The sequence below is a fragment of the Nanorana parkeri genome, unplaced genomic scaffold (assembly GCF_000935625.1).
Source record: "Nanorana parkeri isolate BGI_ZX_2015 unplaced genomic scaffold, ASM93562v1 scaffold580, whole genome shotgun sequence".
NCBI lineage: Eukaryota > Metazoa > Chordata > Amphibia > Anura > Dicroglossidae > Nanorana > Nanorana parkeri.
This window is the reverse complement of record NW_017306848.1, coordinates 553,409-577,488: the sequence shown is the minus strand read 5'-3', so window position 1 is coordinate 577,488 and position 24,080 is coordinate 553,409. Positions and strand designations below refer to the sequence as shown.

The 24,080-nt window shown below is 43.2% G+C and overlaps 1 protein-coding gene across 1 annotated transcript in view; it reads left to right on the top strand.

The window, feature by feature from the left end:
* The first annotated feature begins 7,553 nt into the window (after nt 1-7,553).
* Nucleotides 7,554-24,080, top strand: part of REEP5 (receptor accessory protein 5) — a 28,775-nt gene continuing 12,248 nt past the window's right edge. The window contains exons 1-2 of the mRNA XM_018562490.1: nt 7,554-7,731; nt 17,566-17,659. Of these exons, the coding sequence (XP_018417992.1) occupies nt 7,614-7,731; nt 17,566-17,659 (212 nt within the window). The 5' untranslated portion in view covers nt 7,554-7,613. The remainder of the gene's footprint in view (nt 7,732-17,565; nt 17,660-24,080) is intronic.

Here is a 24,080-nt window from a genome sequence, read left to right as displayed (position 1 = left end):
CTTTACATCAGCAGCCCCTTCACATCAGAGCCCCCCTTTATTACATCAGAAGCCCTCTTCAAATCAGGAGTCCCCCCTTCACATCAGAATCCCCCTTTACATTAGGAGCCTCTTCACATCAGAGTCTCTGACGGGGTACATCAGTCAGCAGCCATAGTACAGCTTCTGCGCATGCGAGTATTCGGCGCTATGGTGCTGGTAATGTGCATGTGCGAAACGATGCTAACGTGCACACGCAAGTAGCGTGCACACGCCTGTCTTTGGCGCCAGGCGGGCTATTTAAAGATGGCTCCTGCATCTGCAACTTGCTGAGACTTCAGCTGTACTCCGCATCCGTGATTCCGCTCCTGATATCCATTTGACCCAGCTTGATTCCTGACTCTGCCTGCCTGCTGCCTGCCTTGTGACCTCGACTCGTCCCTGACCATTCTTCTGCTTCCTGTTATGGTACCATCCTGCTCGCAAATTTATGACCCGGCCTGCTCCTGACTTCGCTTCTGTCTCCTGCTTATGTACCACGCTAAGCGCACGTTACTGATCTGGCTTGTACCTGACTACTCTTCAGCTCCTCACACAAGTGTCGTCTGATCTGCCATCGACCACCAGCTGCCTCTGGCATCCTGTTGTCAGCATCATCCTATTCAGCATCATCCTATCCAGTCATACCAGCCACAGTCACTCGTGCCACTCTCTGTCTGTACAACTACTGTTCCATCTCCAGTGGGGCTCAGACGAGAGCTGCAAGGGAAGGCCTTCCTCAGGCTCACACCAAGGTATGTGACAGTCCCCTTTTCACTTCAGAAGCCCGCCTTCACATCAGAGTCCCCCCTCTATTACATCAGAAGGCCACTTCATATAAGGAGCCCTCTTTTCTCTTCAGAAGCCCCCCTCACATCAGTAGCTCCGTTTTATATCAGGGGCTGCAGCTATGGCAGCATGGCAGAGGGTGGGAGGAGGAGCAGGCCTGGATGGATCGCACCTTCCATGGTGCTTATAAAAATTTGGAGGCATCCCTGAGGAAGGCAGTAGGCACCCCAGAGTGTCATGGCACGTCGGTTGAGAAAAGCTACCAATCTTTCTTGGTACTTTGTTTCATCCGCAGATAGCGGAGTGTTTTTGTGTTATAAACAATTGTACATAAAGTTTGGAATAAAAAAATTAATGGTTTTGGTAGGCAAATTAGTCATAAAGTTATTGTTGAGTTAATTGATGCATAATGACGTTGCCAAATTATGTCTGGGCATCTGGGATCTCTGGTCATAAAGGGGTTCCCACAGATAGATCCACTGCATGCTTGCTGCTAAATGGTTAATTGATTGTTATAGGAAAATAAACTTTCAAAGTATTTTAAAAATGCAATCATGTTATTTGAAGCATCTGCAGGAACAGCATTGTGAATGCGCCGTGTCACTATTACGCTTTCAAACATGGTGACAAACATGGTGACAAACATGGAAATATTGTACAGACACAGGAGCCAGGTGATGTTGTTTTAAATGTCTTTTGCAAACCATTCAGACAAATTTGAATGTGAAAAAAACAGTAAGCAGACACTTGGATATCTGATACAGGTAACAGTAGTCCTGGAATCTGTGTAACCTGTGAACAATGGCACATCGCTATTGGTCAGATGCCAATATTTGCACATGGTGGGGAATCTGATAAAATGATATGTCTTCAAAGAAGTCCTTTTTTTTATAAACACATCTTGCTCTAAATAGACTTGCCTTAAAGTAAATAACCTGCTGGAAGCCAACAGTGTTCAATGGAATGAAGTCTAGAAATAGCCAATGCTGCTTGTGCACTATATTGCCCCTTGCTTATGTGAGCATGCAGTACATTACTTTACTGCATGCTCACACAATAGCCCATCGTTCATACAAGAGGAACCGATGGGGAGGACTTAGATTCGAACTCATCTACTCAAACTTCATCATCCTTCTCTCGCTGCCGCCCCGAGGCCGAGCCTCGGTGGCCTTGTGGGAAATCCGGGCCTGTACGCAATAAATCTAGGGGTGGATGGGATAATGGGGAAGGGGCACGTGTAAAGAGGAAAGGGGGCCCTCAGTCCCACACCAACCAATCACGACAGATAGACAACAGTGGTCCATTTATTGCTAGTGGCCCAGGATTAGCCATGGGAGAACACTTACAGGCACTAGATGGAAGGAAGAGAACTGGTATGAAGGAAACAATGAAAGAAAAAAGCACACCCAATACAAATATCCTGGCTGCGTTGAATCAGGTTAATTCGGTTGGACAAGAGGAGGAAGGAGGAGAGAATCAATGTTCATTGGCTCTCCCGGGCCCCCCATATCCCCCAATCAATCCCCTTTTTTTAGAACAACGACCAAAATCAGATCAGAGGAAGACTTTGGATTCCTTCCTCCTGTCGGCAGGGATGAAGAACGTCTGGAAGTGATCAATTTATCTAGCTACCAACTCTCTGAGGCAGAAGCTGAGGCCCTAAAACGTGCATTAAGCTTCTGTCCTGCTGAGGATATGGATATCTTTGAAATCATAAAGGATCTTCATCTCTTTGCTAGAAATTTGATGTTCAAAGTCATCCATGACAAACAGAAACCACGGTAATCAATTAGGTAGGACTTTGAGAGATGGAAAGGGTATACTATCAGGGACTTTAGGGCCCTTTGTGATCTAATGAAACTTTGGGAAGAGGAGCACGTTCATACATCCATGGAGGAGGGAAAAGAGGGGGAGGGGGGAAACATAGAAGAATTAAGGGATGAACCCACAACATACCAAAAGAAATCTCATAAATTCCCTTATCTTTGCGGGAATCCCAATATATGGGCTTTCTTACAGCAAACAAGTAAAGACCTAGAGGAAATCCTGACCCTGAAAGGAGATAGGAGGAATTTAACTAGGGAACAGAGATTGGCGATAGGTAAATTGGAAAAAAACAATGATATCGTTATTAAATCGTCCGATAAAGGAGGCAACATTGTGATCATGGACTGTAGTCAGTATGAGTCCATGTGTGAGAGAATTCTGAGTAACAGGGAATGGTATAAGCCTATTACAAAATAAGACATTGAGGCCTTTAGCGTGGAATTTCTGGCTATCATTCATCAAGCCTTTATGAATAATTTGATCGACAAGAAGACACTAGAATATCTAGAGGTGAAACATTCCAGACTACCCTGTTTTTATTCTTTATCCAAAATTCACAAAAGTCTAAAAAATCTCCCCGGACGTCCAATTGTTTTAGGAATAGGATGTATATCAGAACAAGCAAGTATCTTAGTAGATGGCTACTTGCGACCACATGTTGTATCTCTCCCTTCTTATTTGAAAGACACAGTCGAACTTCTTAAATTAGTGGAGGAATTGTTGGTCCCAACTGACTGTTGGCTAGTAGCCTTGGATATTAAATCTCTGTATAACAGTATCCCACATACAAAAGGCATCGAAGTAATTGGAGGTTTTCTATGTGAGAGACAGAGGGCGCAATGGGCGTATAACAATTTTGTTGTCGACCTGTTGCGCCATATCTTGACTAGAAATGTTTTTGTATTTAGAGAGACCCATTACCTCCAAGTGCAGGGAGTAGCGATGGGGACATGCTGTGCCCCATCCTACGCAAACCTATATCTTGGAGGATGGGAGCGCAATCTATTCTCTAATGAGTCGATACAGGCTTGGCTTGATAACATCTCACTGTGGCGACGCTACATTGATGATGTTTTCTTGATTTGGACTGGCACCTTATTTGATCTGGAGAAATTTGTTGCCTCTCTGACCAATAATGATTTCAATCTTAGGTTTACTACTAGCTATAGCCAGATTATAGCAATTAGGGAGGATAATTGTCTTATGACTAGATTATACCGCAAAGAAACAGCAGGGAATTCTATCTTGCACGTGTCCAGTGCACACCTGAGGTTCTTAAAAGACAATCTCCCCTACAGCCAATATCTTAGGCTAAAACGAAACTGCTCACTGGATAGTGACTTCCAAAGGGAGGCTAGGGCCCTACAGACCCGACTATTAGAGAGGGGCTATAATAAGAAGGTATTGATAAAAGCTTACAATCGGGTACAAGAGAGAGATAGGGTTCAAATATTATATGGTGACAATAAAGTGACTACAAATTATAAGGGATCACAAAGACAGACAGTTAGAATGATTACTAAATACTCAAGGCAACATGCCACAATCAGGAATTGTGTTAAGCGTCGTTGGCACCTTCTGACGAGTGACAGTATTATACAGAGGTACATCAAAGATGCTCCTGAAATAGTATTTAGAAGAGCTAGATCTATACGTGATAGATTTACCCACAGCCTCTACACACCATCCACCCAGGGTTTATCCTGTGAGGAATTGGGGTTCAGGAGGTGTGGGCACTGTAGCTACTGCAAGTGGTTTGTAGTAGGCAATACGGTTCTTTTACCGAACAGCCAGCAATGGAGATTGAAGCACACAGTGAAGTGCCAAACCACAAATGTGATCTACTTAATGAAATGTACATGTGGGGCCTTTTATGTAGGGAAAACATATAGACCAGTTTGGAAAAGATGATCATTTATACCTAGTTAAAAATGGCAAGTTAACAACTCCGATCAGCCGTCATGTAGGACTATGTCACAACTTTAACTTGTCTGTCATGAGATTCCACATATTGGACCATATAAATGAGGATGTGAGAGGCGGTGACCTTGATCAAATACTGTTGAGAACGGAGGCACGATGAATTTATAGACTTAGATCCACCGTCCCTCCGGGTTTAAATGATCTGCTCAGCTACAAGCCCTTTCTTTAAGGGAATGTTTAGGATATTGACGTGGCTCTTCTTGGACAATCCTTTATGACTGGACACAGAGGTTTATTATTGTACTTATTGTGTTTACAAGGAATATGCAGAATTGATCTGTTAATAATTATAGAATTTGACTAATGTGGTTTGAATTAGCGTTTGATAATCATTTAGAAATGGATTATGTTAACTGTATCCAGTATGGAGTACATTTGAATCACTAATTATTGTAACGATGGGATATGTAATTTTTTATTGGCGGTCTCTCCGGTGGATTGGTTCATATTCTCCTGATATAATGGTAGTGCTCTTATACACATAAGCCCCAGGTTCACACTCAGTACACTCACTATTGAATAACTTGGGGAGTGCACATCTCCCTGGCATTCATCATATATGATATTTACATTGATTTATATGCACCCCTATAGCTTTATTCACACCCTACAAGATAAATTGGGGGTATTTTTTGCCTCGAATATAAATGGGGTTCACATAGACATCACAAAGATTGCTGGGCACTTTTTTGTTGATCACATAAAGGTGGAAGAACATCTGGCTGATGTAATATGTGTGCATTTGTATGGTGGGGCTTCTTGTCTGCTTGGTCTGACTGCCAATTAGTTTTTATTCACGTCTTACATAAACTCGTTATGGATATGCTGTATTGTTCAGGAAAATTACTTTTATGTATAATTTGTATTGCTAGATTAATCCATGATCCCCTGAGGAAGCAATATGCGAAACACGTTGGGACTGGATATAACTATCTCCATCTGAACGTAGATGTGGTATTAAATGAATGTAACTGGAGTTATGGGGATGTGATACAATTTATGGCATATAAGCTCCTGATAATAGGAATGGTGTAGGGCTGCAACAACTAATCGACATAATGGACTATAATCGATGATTGAAAAAGTTGTCAACTTTTTCAATCATCGATTAATCGGCTTCCGATTGGTTGGCCCTGTTCACGGCTCCACACACGCTGCGCGCCACACTTTCTCCCCACCTCACGCTCGCTGCTGCCAGACCCGCCCGCATCCACATGACGCACCTCCTTGCGTAACTAATCGATTTTGAAAATAATCGTTAGCTGCAGCTCTAGAATGGTGTTTTCGTCCAGTTTAATTATTGTACATATGATTTTATACTATTTATTCAGTGTACAATAAACTTTATATTTTTTATAAAAATGTATCCATGCAGTGGCTGTATACCTCTCTTCAAACCCCTGTTTTCTACTTGTTGCAATTGTTTATAATTAAAGGGGGAGAGGTTGCATCAGGAGACCGCTGTGATAGCAATTCACGGGTGTGTTCTTGTAGTACATTACTATATGCATTCGTGTCAAAGTGTTTTAAACACTCGTCTTTTGTGTTATAGATCTGCTAAAATGCATCAACACGCAAGAATGATGCAGGCCCTTTCACTTTACTGCATATTTTCCTGATATGTAATATCAGGAAAATAGCATATTATGGCCACTAGATGGAGATGATGAGCATAGGAAATAAATACTTCTTTCATATGCTCCTCCGCTCCATCTAGTGGTCATAATACAGTATTTTCCTCAAGGTACATTCAACCTGGAAAGAAAACATTAATAACCTTTGTTTTTGCCTCTGTTGAAACAAAACAAATGCACATGCAGGTTCGCTAGATGAAAGGCTCTGCAAATGTTTTGTAAATATACCCCCTGCATTTTTATTTTGTTAAGTTGACATTTCAGTAGGCTCACTTTGGATTGCACTGGGCAATACACATAAACTGCATTGTGGTGGTGCGCTGAAAAAAAAGTACGGAATGAAGTACTTTTTTCAGCACAGTGTAGTGTGACACAGTCTACAGTGTTGTTGCTCCCTACACATCCTTCTGGAGGTAGGTGACAGCTCTGCTCCCTACACATCCTCCTGGAGGTAGGTGACAGCTCTGCTCTCTACACATCCTCCAGGAGGTAGGTGACAGCTCTGCTGTGTACAGTAGGTGGAGGTAGGTGACAGCTCTGCTGTGTACACATGGCAATGGAGGTAGGTTACAGCTGTGCTGTGTACACATGGTCCTGGAGGTAGGTGACAGCTCTGCTGTGTACAGATGACCCTGGAGGTAGGTGACAGCTCTGTTGTGTATACATGGTCCTGGAGGTAGGTGGCAGCTCTGATCTCTACACATCCTCCTAGAGGTAGGTGGCAGCTCTGCTCTATACACATCCTCCTGGAGGTAGATGACAGCTCTGCTATGTACACATGGTCCTGGAGGTAGGTGACAGCTCTGATGTGTATACATGGTCCTGGAGGTAGGTGGCAGCTCTGATCTCTACACATCCTCCTAGAGGTAGGTGACAGCTCTGCTCTGTACACATTCTCCTGGAGGTAGGTGACAGCTCTGCTCACATTCTCCTGGAGGTAGGTGACAGCTCTGATCTGTACACATCCTCCTGGAAGTAGGTGACAGCTCTGCTCTGTACACATCCTCCTGGAGGTAGGTGACAGCTCTGCTCTGTACACATCCTCCTAGAGGTAGGTGACAGCTCTGCTCTCTACAAATGGTCCTGGATGTAGGTGACAGCCCAGCCGTGTACACATGGATCCGGGGAACAATGCTGGGACCTCTGCAGTGTGCTCTGGGTGTGGTTGCAGTACTGGCAGTGAACTAGCAGGGAGCGGACGGCTGGCAGCTGACATCTCGGGTCTCGGTGGTTTGGTCTCATGCTGACGATAAAGTCAGATCCTCTGCAGACTCCTCCTCCTCCCTCCACTCCGCAGATCAGCCATCTCACACAGCCAGCTCTCAGCCAGACACACACACTCCGTCTGCCGGCATACTCAGCATGGCTGCGGCGCTGAAGGATTCCTTCGACAAGTTCCTGCACCAGAAGAATGTGTGCACCGACCTGCTGGAGAAGATCGAGGCCAAGACCGGGGTCAACCGGCGCTACGTAGCCCTGGGTGAGAGCCCAATGCCCAGCCCTTGTCTGTGTTCTGATGATGTGTGTGTGTGGTAACAATAGCAGACATAGATCGATCGCCAGCCTATACAATGACAGGCACACACACCGTATACACACTTCGTATAGAAGGGAGCACACGATCCCGGGGTCGCCTCACCCGACAGCTCTCATTATACTGCATGGAATTGTCTAAAGTGTAACAATTTAACAGCTGCTGGAGGTGACATATGGTCCCCGATCACTCCCTATGGAACTTCTCAAATACATGGGCTCACCCATAGAAGCAGGAAGCCATTGACATATACACAAGGCAGGCTGCACTAGTAGTTCTATTTATAGGCTTTGATCCTTTGAAGGCTTTACCCATACATATCCCACTTCACAGTCGTGGCACTGACAGCTGTCATTACAAATTGCCTGTACAATCCTGACTTTTCATTGATCGTCACCTATGTGTTCTGTGCAAACCGTTACATATCTGTACCAGGCAGGCTTTTCTTTATGTGATGACCTCATTTTATAGGTAGGCGTGTTGTCGTTTTTTAACATTACCCAAAATGCAAAAACCATTCTAGAAAATTATTAAATAAACAGTTATTTGTGATTTGTCAACAAGGAATGCCCAGAATTATCAGCCAGCTAGCATATATATATATATATAGTGTAATGTAAATGGGTAAGCTGTATTAGTCCAGTAGATAAGATGTATAAAAAAAAAAAAACGGAGTATTGTAGAATGCGATGATACCTTTTCTTATTGGACTAACAAAATATATAAAAGACAAGCTTTCGAGAGTTAACCTCTCTTCTTCAGGTCAGAAGCTATATATATATATATATATATGTGTATGTATATTTCTACACACACTGCTAACTTTTCAAACCAAAATCCTCTGTGTTGTGCTGCCATATACGGTTACATGCTCATATGAAAAATGTCATTAGAACATTCGATAATGCTTTCAGAGACTTGATGAGTGTCCTTCCAATTTGGCCTCATTCACACAGGCGTACAGCGTGGAGGAACCTGCACCCTGGAGGGACAGCTGGTGTGTATAGCCGCCGGTTCAACTCCATGACAGGACATGGCTACACACTGACCCTAACTTGCACATCCATACAGGTATGGATGCAGATCATCTGCGTCCAAGGGCATGCATCTGTACCTGTACAAATGGGCATGTTTGAGTCGGCGTGCAGCCACTTCTTATAATTGAGTTGTAGGGGCAGCTGTCCCTCCCAGGCGCAGGTTTCTGCATGGATGTGCATGTTTGTCTGAATGAGGCCTTAGAACAGGGGTGTACGGTTCTCCAGCTGTGGTGAAACTAAAAATCCCATGATGCATCTGTCCCTGGGAGCCACGCCTGTGGCTGTGAGAATCTTACAATGCCTCATGGGATATGTAGTTCCACAACAGGCAGGAGGGCCGGAGTTTGCCCACCCCTGCCTTTCCAAGAACATTGGAAATTATTTTTTTCAGCTTTAGTGGAAGCTGCGGTACCTGCTTTCTCCTAGATTGGAGGGACTTCCACAGTCATTTCCCACCCCTGGGTATAAACAAACAGAAAATCTTTGTAAAGTTTAGTATTGCTGACACTTTGTATGTGGAGCAATGGTAGTAGATTAGGTGTCACAGAGTCTCCGGTGTTGAATCTGTAGACTAGGCTTGTCTGTGGAACATGTACTACATGGGACTCCAACTCTAAATACATTTTGCTCCAAAATCAATTAGTGGTAGCTGAAAAACTGCATGTGCTGGGGATAGTAAAATAAGTACAAAAGGAGAAGTGCAGAAGCTTAGTACATGGCCACATTCAGATTTCATTTCACTTCCTGCTTGTAGACACAACAGGAAGTAAGATAAATCTCTTTAAAGCCTATCTCTGGTAAAGCAGTTTTACTGACCTGATCCCCATTCCATTGGCAGTGGGCGCTCTCCTCGTCCCCTGTACGCTCCGGCTTGTGGATGGTCCCTCAGTGTCCTCGCATATAATACATGACTATAGGCCCTGCATTGTACTAGATGACATGAGCGGGCCTCCAACCATTGCTGTGTGAGGGAGAAGAGCCTCTAGTTACGCCCCTGTTTCCATATCAGCTATGTTGTCCTAGATTGTTCACTTCTCCTGTCTTCTCCAAACTCTTCACCCTTTAGTGAATAACCCTGCTGATTTTTCAGCCTGGGGGACAGGGGATCAGGTAAGTAAAAGTCCATTTCCCTGGAACACTAGGCCTAAACGAGCATTTAGCCCATGCAGTGCAGCCCCACTGCAAGGAGAGTTTTTTTTTTTTCCCTTTCCTGGCTTCAACTTTAAAGTGAAGGAACCTATTTGCTGGTAAAGTGTCCCCATTGGAAGATTTCCCTTTATTCGGTTCCGGTGACAACTCCAAAGTTGAATTTTCCCTTGCTTTGTGTCCCAGTGGTCCTTGAACAGATAGGGTAAATCTCCCTAGTGTGGACCATGACTAGAACAAAAACCTGACAGATGTTTTAACCCCTCAGCGGTCTATCCAAAAATGTAAAACATGGCTTTAGATACACTTTAAACAACAACTAAACCAAGCACTCCCTGAGCCCTGCTGGAGTCATCTGCAGTAAGGAACTCTGACTCCCTTCTCACCTCTATAGCACAGCGGCCTCCTGCTCCGCTCTTTACACCCTCAGGAGACGGTGCTGTAGGACTCTGATGGTTGATTAGGAGGACTTTACCTAGAGTGATGTAAACAGCGGAGAGGATGTGGCTGGAGGATTTAGTGTAGGTTCGTTGGGAGAGTTGGCTAGAGAGTTTTTTATGAGTAAAATTGTATTTGGTACTAATCCTCAAAAGATGGGGAAGCATCTTATGGGTGCATGTTCTCCTTGTGTGAGTTTCCTCCGGGTACTCCACTTTCCTCTCACACTCCAAAGACATGCTGGAAGGGTAATTGGCTCCTGTCTAATTGGGCCCTTGTATGTGTGTGAGGTTGGGACCTTAGATTGTACTGCACACAGTACTTTTTGCAGCACAGCGTGGTGCGACGCAGTACAATGCATTGCAATGTGGCCGATAGAACTTATGAAATGTTATGACATTTCATTAAGGTCCCAACAAACAAACAAACAAAAAGTAAACAGTACATCCGCACTGATACCTTACTGTTAGCTTGCTGGTATGAACAAACCATTGGTATGTGTGTTGGTGGGGCTACATTGTGAAGACATGTTAGCTAGCTAGTGTAGGTTTTATTAAAGGTACAGTTGTATCTTTGAGAGTTATTTCACACCGGCCACAGTGTGTTCCGGGCCTGATTCTGGCTGGAACGCGCTGGATCGCATTGCGGCCGGCTCACTTTGTTGTGGGCGGGGTGGTGCGTTGAAGTGAATGGCACCGCAGCCACGCCCTCCGGCCACAATGCGATCAGAAACACGTGGCACATCAATGCCTGCTTTCCGGTCCAGTCAGAAAAAAATAGTGCTTGCAGCATTTTTTCTGGACTGGACCGCAGGCATTGATGTGCCTTTGCGCTCCTGTGCATCCGATTGCATTGCAGCCGGAGGGCGTGGCTACGGTGCCATTGAGTTCGATACGCCCCCTCCCGCCCCACAACAAAGTGAGCCGGCCGCAATGCGTTCCGGCCGGAAAGCACTGTGGCTGGTGCGAACTGGCCCTTCCAGTACAGCCGGAGGAAAGAATACCTAGAAGTGTTTTGCAGAACATAAATGGCAGAAAGAAAGAAATGGCATTCAGCAGGTAGAAAGGGCGTTCTGCATTTTCTTGTTTGACTGACGTCTGCCTATGTCTTTGGTAGGGAATTTCAAACTTTTACCAAAACATCAAACACAGCACAAATAACTTTTTGTTATGGTAGCGGTAGTATATCCTTAAAGGTAAAAAGGCCATTTTATTGGGTATATACATAGGTTGCTATTGTGTATACCAAGGTATTCCTCTAAAGCTTACCATAGAAATTACCATAGAAATAACCTGATCACTGGTCATATCAGAAGACTAAACCAGTGGAAGGCAAACTGGGCACTGCAGTGTTTTGTGGAACTACAAGTCCCATGAGGCATTGCAAGACTTAGACAGCCACAGGCATGACTCCGAGATGCAGAAGCATGATGGGATTTGTAGTTTCAACTCAGCTGGAGTGCAAGTGTTGCCTACATCTGCTCTAATATCTTTTCAATATCTAATGATTGTTAGGATAGGTCAAAACCATTCATCTGACTTATGTTTTTACCAATATAAGCTGGGGCTGCGGGTTCCTCGCTGCTCTACCTTCTCCCCTTTATAGGATAAACGTGGCTGCTTGGACAATCAGAAAATACATGTTCCTGTCTGAAGCTGCCAAATAAAGAACTCTCCTGACATTTAGATTGGGCCTGCATGGCCAACCATCCTGTAGGCTTTGTTACCATCTGAAAGCAGAACAGTCCAAATGTATAGCGCAGGCATGGAATACTCTGGCCCTCCAGTTGTGCTTTAACTACAAATCCCAACATGCCTCTGCCTCTGGTAGTCATGCCTGCAACTGTCAGTCTTGCAATGCCTCGTGGGACTTGTAGTTCCACAACAGCTGGAGGGCTGGAGTTGCCCACCCCTGGTATATACTGTACATGAGCTGCCGTGTCAGCTAAAGGATCTGTAATTCTGTTCATCCATTCTTGTGATTCCCACACCTGTCCTCCTATATTGCACACCCAGGCAGTTGTATGTCCGTTTTACATTACTGGCTTCCAGTGTCACAGGTCTGCTGCAAGGACAATTCACCTATATTACTGAACAGAGAATCAGCAGTGGAAGCAGACACTGCACTGGGGATTTCATCTTTGGTGGACTCATTGCACAACTAAAAGCATGTCAGAGGTGAATTATTTCAACTGATCATGCAATTATTAGTAAGGGAAATCCCCTTTGGCACGCCTTTTATTTTATTTTTCATTATTTCATGACGGAGTGCACTATAAAAGCTCTGCCTGCGGTATAGCTAGGAGCATGGTGTTCACACAGCACTACTGCCCATAGATGACGCTGACCAGTATAGGAACATTTAGAAATGCACCCCTAAGAACAGCAATCCAAAAAATAGAGAAAGGTACAGGTCTGCAAGGAATATAGTTAACATGGAAAATATTTTGTTTACATTTACCAAATTGCAGCTTCACATTAAACATAAGATCTGTGTATGTGGTGTTCTGTGTACTAGCCATAAACATATCATTGGGGAGCTCCAACAGACCCAATGGGCTGTTTACACATACATATGTTGTTTGCTGGGTCTGCCACAATTTGTGGACAATGCCGGTCTTTGTTGTGATTTATGTGGGTGACGTTGCAGAAAGAACAGAGTGCTGTGTCTGTAGATAACATTTATATTTCATGCTATTCGAGAATACTTTTATAACACGGCATGGGCACGGATGTAGGCATGTGATATGATGATGATCTTCACTTGCAATCATGAGGCTGCTTAAGGAGAAGGGTGAAACATTTTTCACAGCTCTTTTTTAATTGCATTTGCAGTTCAATAATTTGTTGTTTTTTTTTTCTTGCCAATTAGAGCAATATGGTGTCTTGTTTACACGGTTTTTGCATGAGGGCACAGTAATGAGCAATACAGGTCACTGTTTTTAGTTCAGCTTGTGCTTTGTAAAAGAAGACTGTAAAGCATATACAAGATGTACTGCAGACACCATGCAAACCATTGTCTGTCAATTGGTGGACGAATGGAAAGAAAGATATAGATAGATAATTATTCTTTCCTGGTGCCAACATGGCAGCATACATGGAGGTATGCTGCTATGTCAAGGCACCAGGAAAGGAAAATTACTGAAAGGTAAGTATTCAGTTTTCATGTCTTCCCCCTCTCTCCCTCCTTTGTTAAAGGGTGTAGTTACACTTTTATTGTAGTCCACCAACCCCTGCCAGTCTACCACTCGCCTGTCTCAAAAGCAGTTAGATATGGTCCACAAAGCGACACAGCCAGCAGTCAAATGCTTCTGATATGGGCTTTCTCATGCACTGTATATTATATTCAATTCTGTGGAGAGATTTACTTCACCAAATGGACAAACTCTGCATAGGATTGAATGTAGTATATATATAAAATATTTAAACTCTTTTGCTTTTGTTTTTGAGCCATTGTAGTTGTATAGGGATTGGTAGACAGTGTGAGCAGGTTAGTATTTGTCAGGTGGCAAGACAAAGCCAAACAATATATACTGACATTGGTAGCCCAAGGACATAGACACAAGTGTGTGGTGCAAAACAAAACCTTTATATCATGAAGAGAAATATGGATCCCCAAGCCTGGACGCAAGTTGCCTGGGCTTTCAGATGAAACCTTGATAGCATCAGGCTCCCTCACCCTAATCTGCTTTTGGCTGGTGTTCTCAGTCCCTTAACAGTAAAGTCTGCAGACAGACAGACTTTTTGAACAGTCATTGGACTTGGCACACAATGGCACCAGACCTATACAGTAGAATGTACCTCATGGTTCTTGCGCACATGCTCATTTTGTTTCCAGAGTGGCCAGTGAACCCCAAAACAAAGGATGCTATATTATGGAAATACGGAGAGCTTGCATGGTCAATCTAATACCTGTCCCAGTGGGGAAGGAGAGCAAGATGGTGTCTATGCAAGGTCTGACCCATATTATAGTATTAGAGCTCCCCAGAATCTGGGTTTCCCAGGATGTTTTGGAAATAAACTGCAAATACATGCAGGAGCAATGTTGTGTCTTCTACACAATTTGGTGGCCAGTTTACTAGGTGTGAAAATGCCACAGGGTCGCTTTAAGGGAAACCTCAATTAGGTTGTTTGGACAACTTGTCCGATCAAGGTAAAAAGTGTCATAAGCATCTGCTTGCACCATTCACCTCCCTCTTCACTGTGATATAATCTTGTTGAGTCTGTAGAGACAAACTTTATAAACCTTTAGTAAATAAAATACTCTGTAGCAGGCTGAAGATTTGCTGCTGTGAGGGGCCATACGGTTAGAGCCCATTCACACCTTGGCGTTCTTTTCGTTTCTTTAACACGTGCATTTTTGTGTGTGTTCATGTGCATTGCATTTAAGATAGGACATTCAAATGAAAGCAATGTCAACACACTAATTTGTCCACAAAATTGGCCATGCAACCTTTTTTATGTGCGTTGCTGTGCATTCTCCTGTGTTGGGTGCCATTAAAAAGAAATAGTTCCCCATCTTGCTGACACATGACCTATGTGATGAACAATATGAAAGGAGTCTTATTGCATTTGTCCATTCACAGATACCTGGGCAGTATTACCTGGTGCACCTAGGTCCTCAACGATATCAGTCTCCCTGAAGACTCCTAAACTTTAACATTTGGCTCAGATGACTGCTCATGCTTGGCCTATATAGAATGGAGAGGAAGATGAGCTGTAGACACCACTGAGTGCTGACTCGGCCCCCTCTGCACTTCTGGTCTCCTCTGTCAGCAAGCAAGTGCAGCTGAATTATGTCTTATGTCTGCATCTGCAAACAGCCCCCAGTGTCTACAGACCTCAATATGCACTAGGGCTGCTCATAAGGCCCCATTCACATAGAGACACATGCTGCGTTCTGCGATTCATGTGGCAGGAACCGAAGGAATTATGCAGAAAAAACCTAGGTCCACATTCAGATGTGGCTGCTGTACCCATTGAAGTTAATGACAGGGTGACAGCGGCTGGATCTGTCAGCGGCAGTCCGCATGTAATTGTACATGGTACGATTACCTGTGGGTTGGGATAGATGATTGTTGCTGGATGCATCTATCCTGTGTTCAGGGACAATCATCTATTCCAAACCGCATGTAATCTTATCATATACAATTACATGTAAACCGCCACTGCCAGATGCAACTGCTGTCACCCTGTCATTTACCTAAATGGGTACAGGTTCTGCATCTAATGGGGGCACCTGGCATTCCTGCCGCAGGAGTCCATAGGTTCCTGATGAAGGAGTTCCAGAACTCCCCAAGTGAATGCAGCCTAAAGTGTGGTTGGTTGCAGCCAAAATCTGAATCTTAGGTTTGAAGCTCACCAGTATCATGGGTTCACGGTGAGGGCTTGCTCACACGACGTCTGGATTCTGTCCGGACCAGATCCATGCACCAAAATGTATCCCTGTGTGTTTTATGAGCGCAGTCCGTTCCGGTCCGGACAGAAAAAATACTGCATGTCACATTTTGCCCGGTGTGGAAACGGTGCGGATATGCACGATCGCGTCAAAAGCGCAACGAAAACGCACTGCAGCTAACATACTGACAGCCCCACTCCAACCAAAAATGTTGTTTTTTTTGTAAACAAACACATCAAAAACGCACTGCATGCATGGGACTGCGTCTCCAGATCTGGACCAGAAATTCGTTTGAACAAGCCCTGAATCCCTGGGATGTTAGACATTTTGCAAATGTCAAACTTTTGGCTGAAAAATTTGCAGGTTCCCATCCAGAAATGAAGAACAGACACAGTGCAGAGCCTTTTCCCTGGAACGTTGGGCACAATTCTTGAAATTATTAACTCATTTTTGTTTTATATTTGCCCCCCTCCCCCTAAAGCCTGTGGTGTGTGCAACACAACAAACGTCCACTGTAAACAGGAAAAAGTAACCAGAAAATCCACAGAAAAAAAGTGCACAAGGGTGCTTTTGGTCCTCCTCTGAAAACATAAGATTTCCTGAATCCCTGCCCCTGAGCGCAAGCACCTGACAGAGAGACAGGGTAAGCCTGGTCCACCGAGGTCAAACCCAGGCCGACCCTGATTCTTCGGGATCAGCCAAAGCTGGTCCACCAAGTACTTGGTGAGGACACCACAGAACCTCTCCCCTAACATCAGGACGGGCCCCTGAAGGCACCCACACCTTCCATTATTCTGTGAGATCAAAAAGGTCAGTCATGCTTAAAAATAAGTGCCATACAATCATTAGCTGCCAGTGCAAGAAGAGGCAGGCCTTCTGGCCTAGATAAAAAAAAATTGCTCAGAGCTAGCTTAAAGGCCTGCCTCAGAAGCGTGGTGCAGAATAAGCTTGAAGTGTCATGACCCAGTGTGGCACAGTGCGGTCCACAACCCAGAGTTACCTGTGACAGCCTCAGTGTCACAGGATGGCTTGAATTAAGTGTTTTTCACTCGCCCCATAATTCTCCTTTAAGCTCTTTGTTTCAGAATGTGATATGAAAGGGATTTACGGGTCAGTTTTTCTTTTATGATTTGTATACAATAATCTTAGTGCTGTACATTTCATTATATTTACATGGGGAATAGCATATGTCGCGATGGCTCAACAGCTGAAGCTGTAAGTTTGGGAATGCGTGTGATTTGCATGTGTGGGAGGAGGAGAGGGAGGGGAAGTTGGCAGAAGTAGAGTTGACGTGCATTGTAGGAAGCTTTAGCCAAACCGTCTGGAAGATGATTCGGTTCCTTGCAGCAGGTAAGCAGCAGGATGGGATCGTTTGAGAACTTTCTAGGCATGAAAGACCTTCCTGAAATCTCGCGTGTCTTGATTAGCAATTAGCTTGGTATGTGTTTCTGCAATATGGAATGTTTTAAAATTGGGAGTGTATGCCAGTTCTAATTGGCAACAACTGCAGTTCAGATTCCATCTTCTTCATGTATGATCAATTCTGTGTAGTTGCTAGTCAGAAAGGAAAAGTTTTCTCTTATGTCTTCCAGCAGAGAGAGTAGATTGGAAAATGTGAGTAAGTGGAGATGTATTCCTTCCCGTAGTTGCTCAAGTTCTTTCTGCTTATACTTGTTTATTGAAGGAAAGTTGTGCAGGGTTTGTGAACGATCAGATGATTGCATCTTGTGTTCAATTAAATGACTTTTTTCCCCCCTAACAGGCGTTATTGGCATCGTAGCTGTATACTTGGTGTTTGGATATGGAGCATCTCTTCTCTGCAACCTGATTGGATTTGGCTACCCAGCATATGTCTCGTAAGTGTTTCCTGCCCGATTTATCACAATGACTAGTGCTACTACCAGCAAATGTAAATGCATGGTCCAATCTCTTTGATCTGTGTGTGTTTGTGTGTACACATGTCTATGTCTACAAATATTGTCATTAAAAAAAAAAAGAGCGTGTTGCTGCATATACCAGACCCACAAGATTTCTGTAGGAAACCATTTTAATTTCGTGGAAATGTGGCGATCTGTATACTAGGGCTCTTGACATGTAAATTGTTGTGTGTAGCGTGTTCTTTTTGTCGTGTTTTGTTGGTGTGTGTGTGGGGGTTTTTTTTTATATTGTGTCTTCATTATTTTGAAAGTACCCTTTAAAAACTGAAACCGCTTTGACTTGTCATATGGAAATTGCTGACTTATGGTACCGGGTGTCTAGACGTATCATATATATGTTTACAGAATTCCACATGGTACACAGGGGGCAGAAAGTTGAGAAACTGGTAGAACATATGTCTCCTGGGTTGTGCAATGTTCATACAGACATCTTTGCTTATAATGAACAACATAATGCAGTGTCTGGTATGTTATATTAATATAACGCAGTATATATATTCTGTATTTTGTGTATTAAATCGTTTGATTTTTGTTCATATTTTCTGTGGAGCTCTTGTGGCTGTGTCTCATAGTTTATGTTACTCATTTATGTTTATTTTGTCATGCACTATAGCATTTGCTTGTTCTGTACAAATAAAGGTAAATGTCACATCAGATCTGGAGCCATTTTTTAAACTTTATTTTATAGTTTATCCGATTAACCGATTAATCGAACTTAATAATCGGCTAACTAATCGATTTTTAAAATAATCGTTAGCTGCAGCTCTAATCAGATCCTTTTTAAAGCTCCAAACGAGAGGAAATGTAAATCTGGTAATGATGCATGCTTCTTTCTAGTCTACTGGAGCATAATTCTGTCCATTGTACTTCATTTAGGTGTGGCAGAGCAGTGCCGAGTGGTTCTTTTAAACTTATTCCATTAGGTTTGCATAGACCACAATGGTATGCCTGTCATTACTGTAATATAATTTGGATGCTTCTTGTGGCATACATAGTCCTTTATCATCTCTACAGCTTGAACACTAGTTCAGATCACCTCAGCTGTGTTTTGTATAGTTATAATGCTTTACCTATTCAAGTACATTTTGTGCAAAAGGTGCTGAATTCTGTGTACATAAATGAACAGTTTGCACTTCAATCTCCTTTCTCAATGAAGATTGTCGTACTGCCCTTTCACTGGCCTTTGTGCAAAGAAAACTAGCCCAGTACCTATTTAATAAGAAGTATATAACTTGATAAAAAATATATCTAGTGTATGACTTTGCTATATTCAAGTATCTGGAGACTTAAAATTTCTGTCAGTTTTTTTTTTTCCGGTGTATGTGACCACACTGGAGGGGTTTTCCCTAAATACCTGTCCCTTAGATACCCTTTGACAAAAATACATTCCAGCCAAGCATATGGGCAGGGTGCACCTAATGGCTTTTAAATGAGAACATAATGTGGCTGTTTTTTTTTTCTGGAGGAAAGGTTTTAAAGGGTTGGTACACTTTCAAACAAATTATACTTCTGCTGGCCATACACTATTCGAATTTCGGCCCGTTCCTGATGAGCCAGCCAAAATTCGCACTGTGGGTGCTGTTTCCGCTGATCAAAGGAACTGGTTGAAAAATCTGCCAGCTCTGTTCAGGTATTCTGACCGTGGCCGCCGTCGGAATACAATGAAGACGGGGAGATTCCTCAACCAACGCTCTTAAGCTTTGATGGAGGAATTTGTATTATTCAGGCTAAATGAAGAAAATATTACAGTTTATGGCCAGCTTAAATTTTTTTGCAAACACCCCCCTCACCTCACAAGTGCATCATACTTACTGAGTTCTTGCAGAAACAGCTCAAAGCAACGTTTACTTCCTGCCTGCCTCGATCTTCTTCCTGTGGATAAGGTTGGCAGTAGTTAAACAATGCGGTGGGTCACAGCTTCAAGAACACGCCACCTATTCCTCCTGTTAGGTAGTGTTGGAAAGGGGCGGGACCAAAAAAGGGCGAGTTTATACTTTTGTAAGAAAGTATACTTTACCCTCTAGGCTAGGATCACACTAGGGTGATCCGTGACCGCGCGTCAATCGTGCACGAAACCGCATGGATGGCTGCACGTTCACGGAATCGCACACACAGCCAAACACGCATGTTGGCGCCATTATTTTTAAAAAGCACACCAGGCAGATTGTGCGGTTTCCCGCCACAATTCTGCCTGTGCAATCATGAATGTTCGCGGTTCAAAAAACCGTGCAGTGCGTGTTGCAAACAGAGGTACATGTACCCTTTTTCAGCAATTGCCACGAGGATGTAAGCCCATTAAAAACAATGGGGCCTCACAGCAACCGATGTGTGCAATTGTGCATGATCGCCCCCCCGATCGTCGATATCTGGACCTAGCCTAAAATAAAAGTAGTAATATAAAATAAATACTCTTTAGCTCAGTTGGGTATTAATTTAAGTCACTGAAATTTTTTTTTGAGTTCAGCCAGTGTGAAGTTCTGAAATGTTGTATTTATATTGAGTTGGCATTTGCCAGCTAATAGTTAAAATCGACCTTGCAGTCGCAGTGCCTGCAAGAGGTTAGAGGTAATTCGTTTTGCTAATGCGGGAAGTTTTATTTATCTATTTATTTATTTTTGACTTTTAATATTTACTTACTGTATGTTCCCATATAAAATGAAACTAACCTATCATTGTAATTGCTTAAAAAAAAAAACCCATCCCCCCTCCAAACTAGCTGCATGAACCGTGGTGGGTTCAGGTGCCTTGTGATCATTACACAAGATCTTGGGTTAGATTGTGTGAGACCTATTTGTACACGACCATGTTAAATGTAGGTTGTGAATGTAACCCAAACAACATTTCCAAACCGACTGACAGATGTTCTCTTGTCTGTTTGTTATTAGCTGTGACTGATTTTAGGAGGTAAACACGGAAACATTATACTGTACAATTAATGGAAAGAAAACTCCCTGCGCTCACCGCTGTGGGTCATCTAAGTCATGTCTTTTACTCACCATATTTTTCCTGGATTTCCCATGCTGAGCATATGTACTTTCAATTATTTCCACAAAATAACATTTCGATTCCCTCTACCTATATATTTATTATTATTTTTATTATGATTGTTACAGGCATTTATATAGTGCTGACATTTACAGTTTAAATGACACTCAACTCAAGTACCTTAAAAGAGAACTATTTGGTGAGTGATTTTCACTCAACCTCATAGTTTGAGCTGACGTGTGACAATTAAACTATCACAGGTCAGCTCTATAGCTCGGGAAGTGAGCTAACACATAACTTCGCTCGCTCACATCTCGATCATCTCCCCGTAGAGAGCGGTGACTATCAATCACGGCTCCCCCAGGGATTCCCCCTTCCCCGCTCTGATCCTCCAGCGCTGAGTGGAGGAACGGATGGGGGAAGGGGTGGGCACAGCTGGCTCTACCTCTAGATAGGCAGAGCCAGCTGTCACTCAGGCAGCTGGGTGGATCTGTCGGGATCCGTCCTGGCTGCAGCACTCCCAGTATATAGCGAGCTGTAGCTCACTATATACTGAGCTTTGGGTCACGGGAGAACGCTAGTATATGTCCTACCATGACAATTAAGAGAACTATGGGATATAAAGGTTACCCCATAGTTCCTTCTGGCTACTTTTGTTCCCCATGGTCCCTGTGTGTGTGTTGTAAAGTAGTCACCGCTCCAAGCTCACTCCCTTGATGGACTACAATCTCATGTCTAGTTTACTTATTTGTATTGAGATTGTAGTCCATCACCATAGTGAGGTTGGAGCGGTGGCTACTTTACAACACACAGGGACCATGGGGAACGCAAGCAGTCACCCTCCAGAAGGAAGGACAATGTCAACACAAATTTAGAGATAATTTTAGGATCTACAGCTGAGCGATACACAAATAAGGTCCAGTTTTGTTAATCGTTAAGGTAGTTGAATGCATTTTTAAGGTTTAACTCCTGAGTTTAGTGTCACTTTAAGCATTGAAACAATGGAGAAAAATAGTCGCTGTGTTTTGATATCATCATGTTCCCCACAATAAACATTGGCCAGAGAAAGCAAAGGAGAGCAGAAAGCAAATTATAGACCAGCATGTCAACGTTAAAGGCTAAAAGACCATCTCCAAGCAGCTTGATGTTCCTTTGACTACAGTTGCAAATCTTTTAAGTTTAAGATCCATTGGAATGTAGCCAACCTCCCTGAACATGACAGTAAGAGGAAAATCGACACCAGATTGAACAGAATGATAGTAAAAATTGTAGACAAAGAGGTAATGAAAACCTCCAAAGAGATACGAGTTGAACTACACAGTCAAGGTGCATCAATGTCTAAGCCCACTGTCGCTCAAAAAAACCGGTGTGATCAAAGGAAGAAGACCCAGGAGGACACCACTGTTAAAAAAAGCCAGACTGGAATTTCTAAATTGCATATCAACAAGCCATAATGCTTCTGGGAGAATGTCCTTTGGACAGTTGAAACAAAACTATAGCTTTTTGGCAAGTCACATTAGCCCTATGTTCACAGATGAAAAAGTGAAGCTTTTAATAGAAAAGAACACCGTACCTACTGTGAAAGATGGAGGAGGCACGGTTATGTGTTGGATCTGTTTTTTTGTGTCTGATACGAGGTGCCCTAAATCCGTGCAGGGCACAATGATATCTCAACACTATCAAATAAATCCGGAGTAAAATGTACTACCCAATGCCAGAAAGCTCAATCTCAGTCCTAGGTCTTGGGTCCTCCAACAGGATAATGACCCAAAAACAAACCGCTTAAAGTACCCGACAATGGCTAAGAACAAAACATGGTTCTATTCTGAAGTGGCCTTCTGTGTCCTGCTCGGGAAGCATATTGGAAAAACAATGGAGAGGGCCGAAAGATGCAGTTTGGAGAAGTCACACTTCAAACCTGAGACACTTGGAGCAGTTCGTTCAGGAAAAGTGGGCCAAAATACCTGTTGGCAGGTGCAGAGGACTCATTGAGAGCAAAAGACATAACTTGTCTGCAGTGATTCACTCTAAGGGTTGTGCAACAAAATATTAGGGTAAGGGCCCCATTCTTTTTATCCATGATTTCCCATCTCTGCGACCAGAAGGTAAGTGAAATCCACACAGAGACAGCCAGAAATAAACTGGCAGGGGGTTTAATCCTTCAGGACTTGCTCACACCCTAAGCAGTGACTGGCCTTTCTGCAACTGAACAACACTAATCACCACTAGGGCACATGAACAATTGTTTTCAGTATGCCTGGTTTACACCACAGTGTGGGTACGATGTTCAGGCATGCTGCATTTTCCCCCCACAGTGCACTGGATTGCATTGTAGTAGAAGACTCCATGCTTTATACATTCCAAATAAAGCGGAAAATAGTAAACCGTAGTGAATTGCATAGCCCTCCTGGCCCAACAGTGGCCTAATAGAGTGTTTTAGTGTGCGAGCTATTGTGAATCAGCCCTACTATTCTATCAAAAACTTGGTGTATCCATAAACTTTAAAGAGAACCTGTTACGTTGCCCTACATAGGCAAAGCACAAACTTCGAAGAAATTAGTATTCCAGATGCCTTGTTGTATGATTTTTAAAAAAAACGAAATATACACTATACTAATCCTCTTATCTCAGTGCTGTCAGGTTTTCGAACATGGTCAGAAATGAATCTTGTGTGTAGATTTTTCTATTGTGCATTGTGACTTTCAATTTACTTTGTATAGATAAGAAAACAGGACTTGAAGGCATTGCCACAGATCATTGCTCTACAAGTCCTAGTTATTGTCTGTGAGCAAGATGGGAAATCACAGCCAACCTCAGCATAGTTAAAGATTTGTCGAGCAGCTCTTTCCACTCCTCATAGCTAGAGTGGTGAGTCAGTGTACTTCTTACACAGTAATACCGCACAATGTTCAGGAAATGGTGGGCAAGGGGAAGAAATGTGATCCTTTGCCTGAAAACCACAGAATGACTGTGTCTCAATGAACCCCTCCTCTTCCTTGGTCAGTGCCGCAGACGTGGGTTTCTGAGCAAATACAGTGTACAGTATGTACAGTGAGTAGTGGCTTCATTATGATTCATGCATGGTGTGCTTCATATCTACATATTAACCCTTCAGTGTGGGTATGATTGTGCAGCACACCATCACCTATTCAGAGTACACGTTGAAGCTGGCAAAGGCAGGCACATTTACCCATATTAGTAATGGCTGCCAAGCTTTACCTCTAGACTAGTGCAGAGTATATTTTATATACACACATACTTACTGTATTTGTGTGTATGTCTATATAATGTGGTGTGTGTATGTGTGTGTGTATGTATGTGTGTGTGTGTGTGTGTGTATATATATATATATATA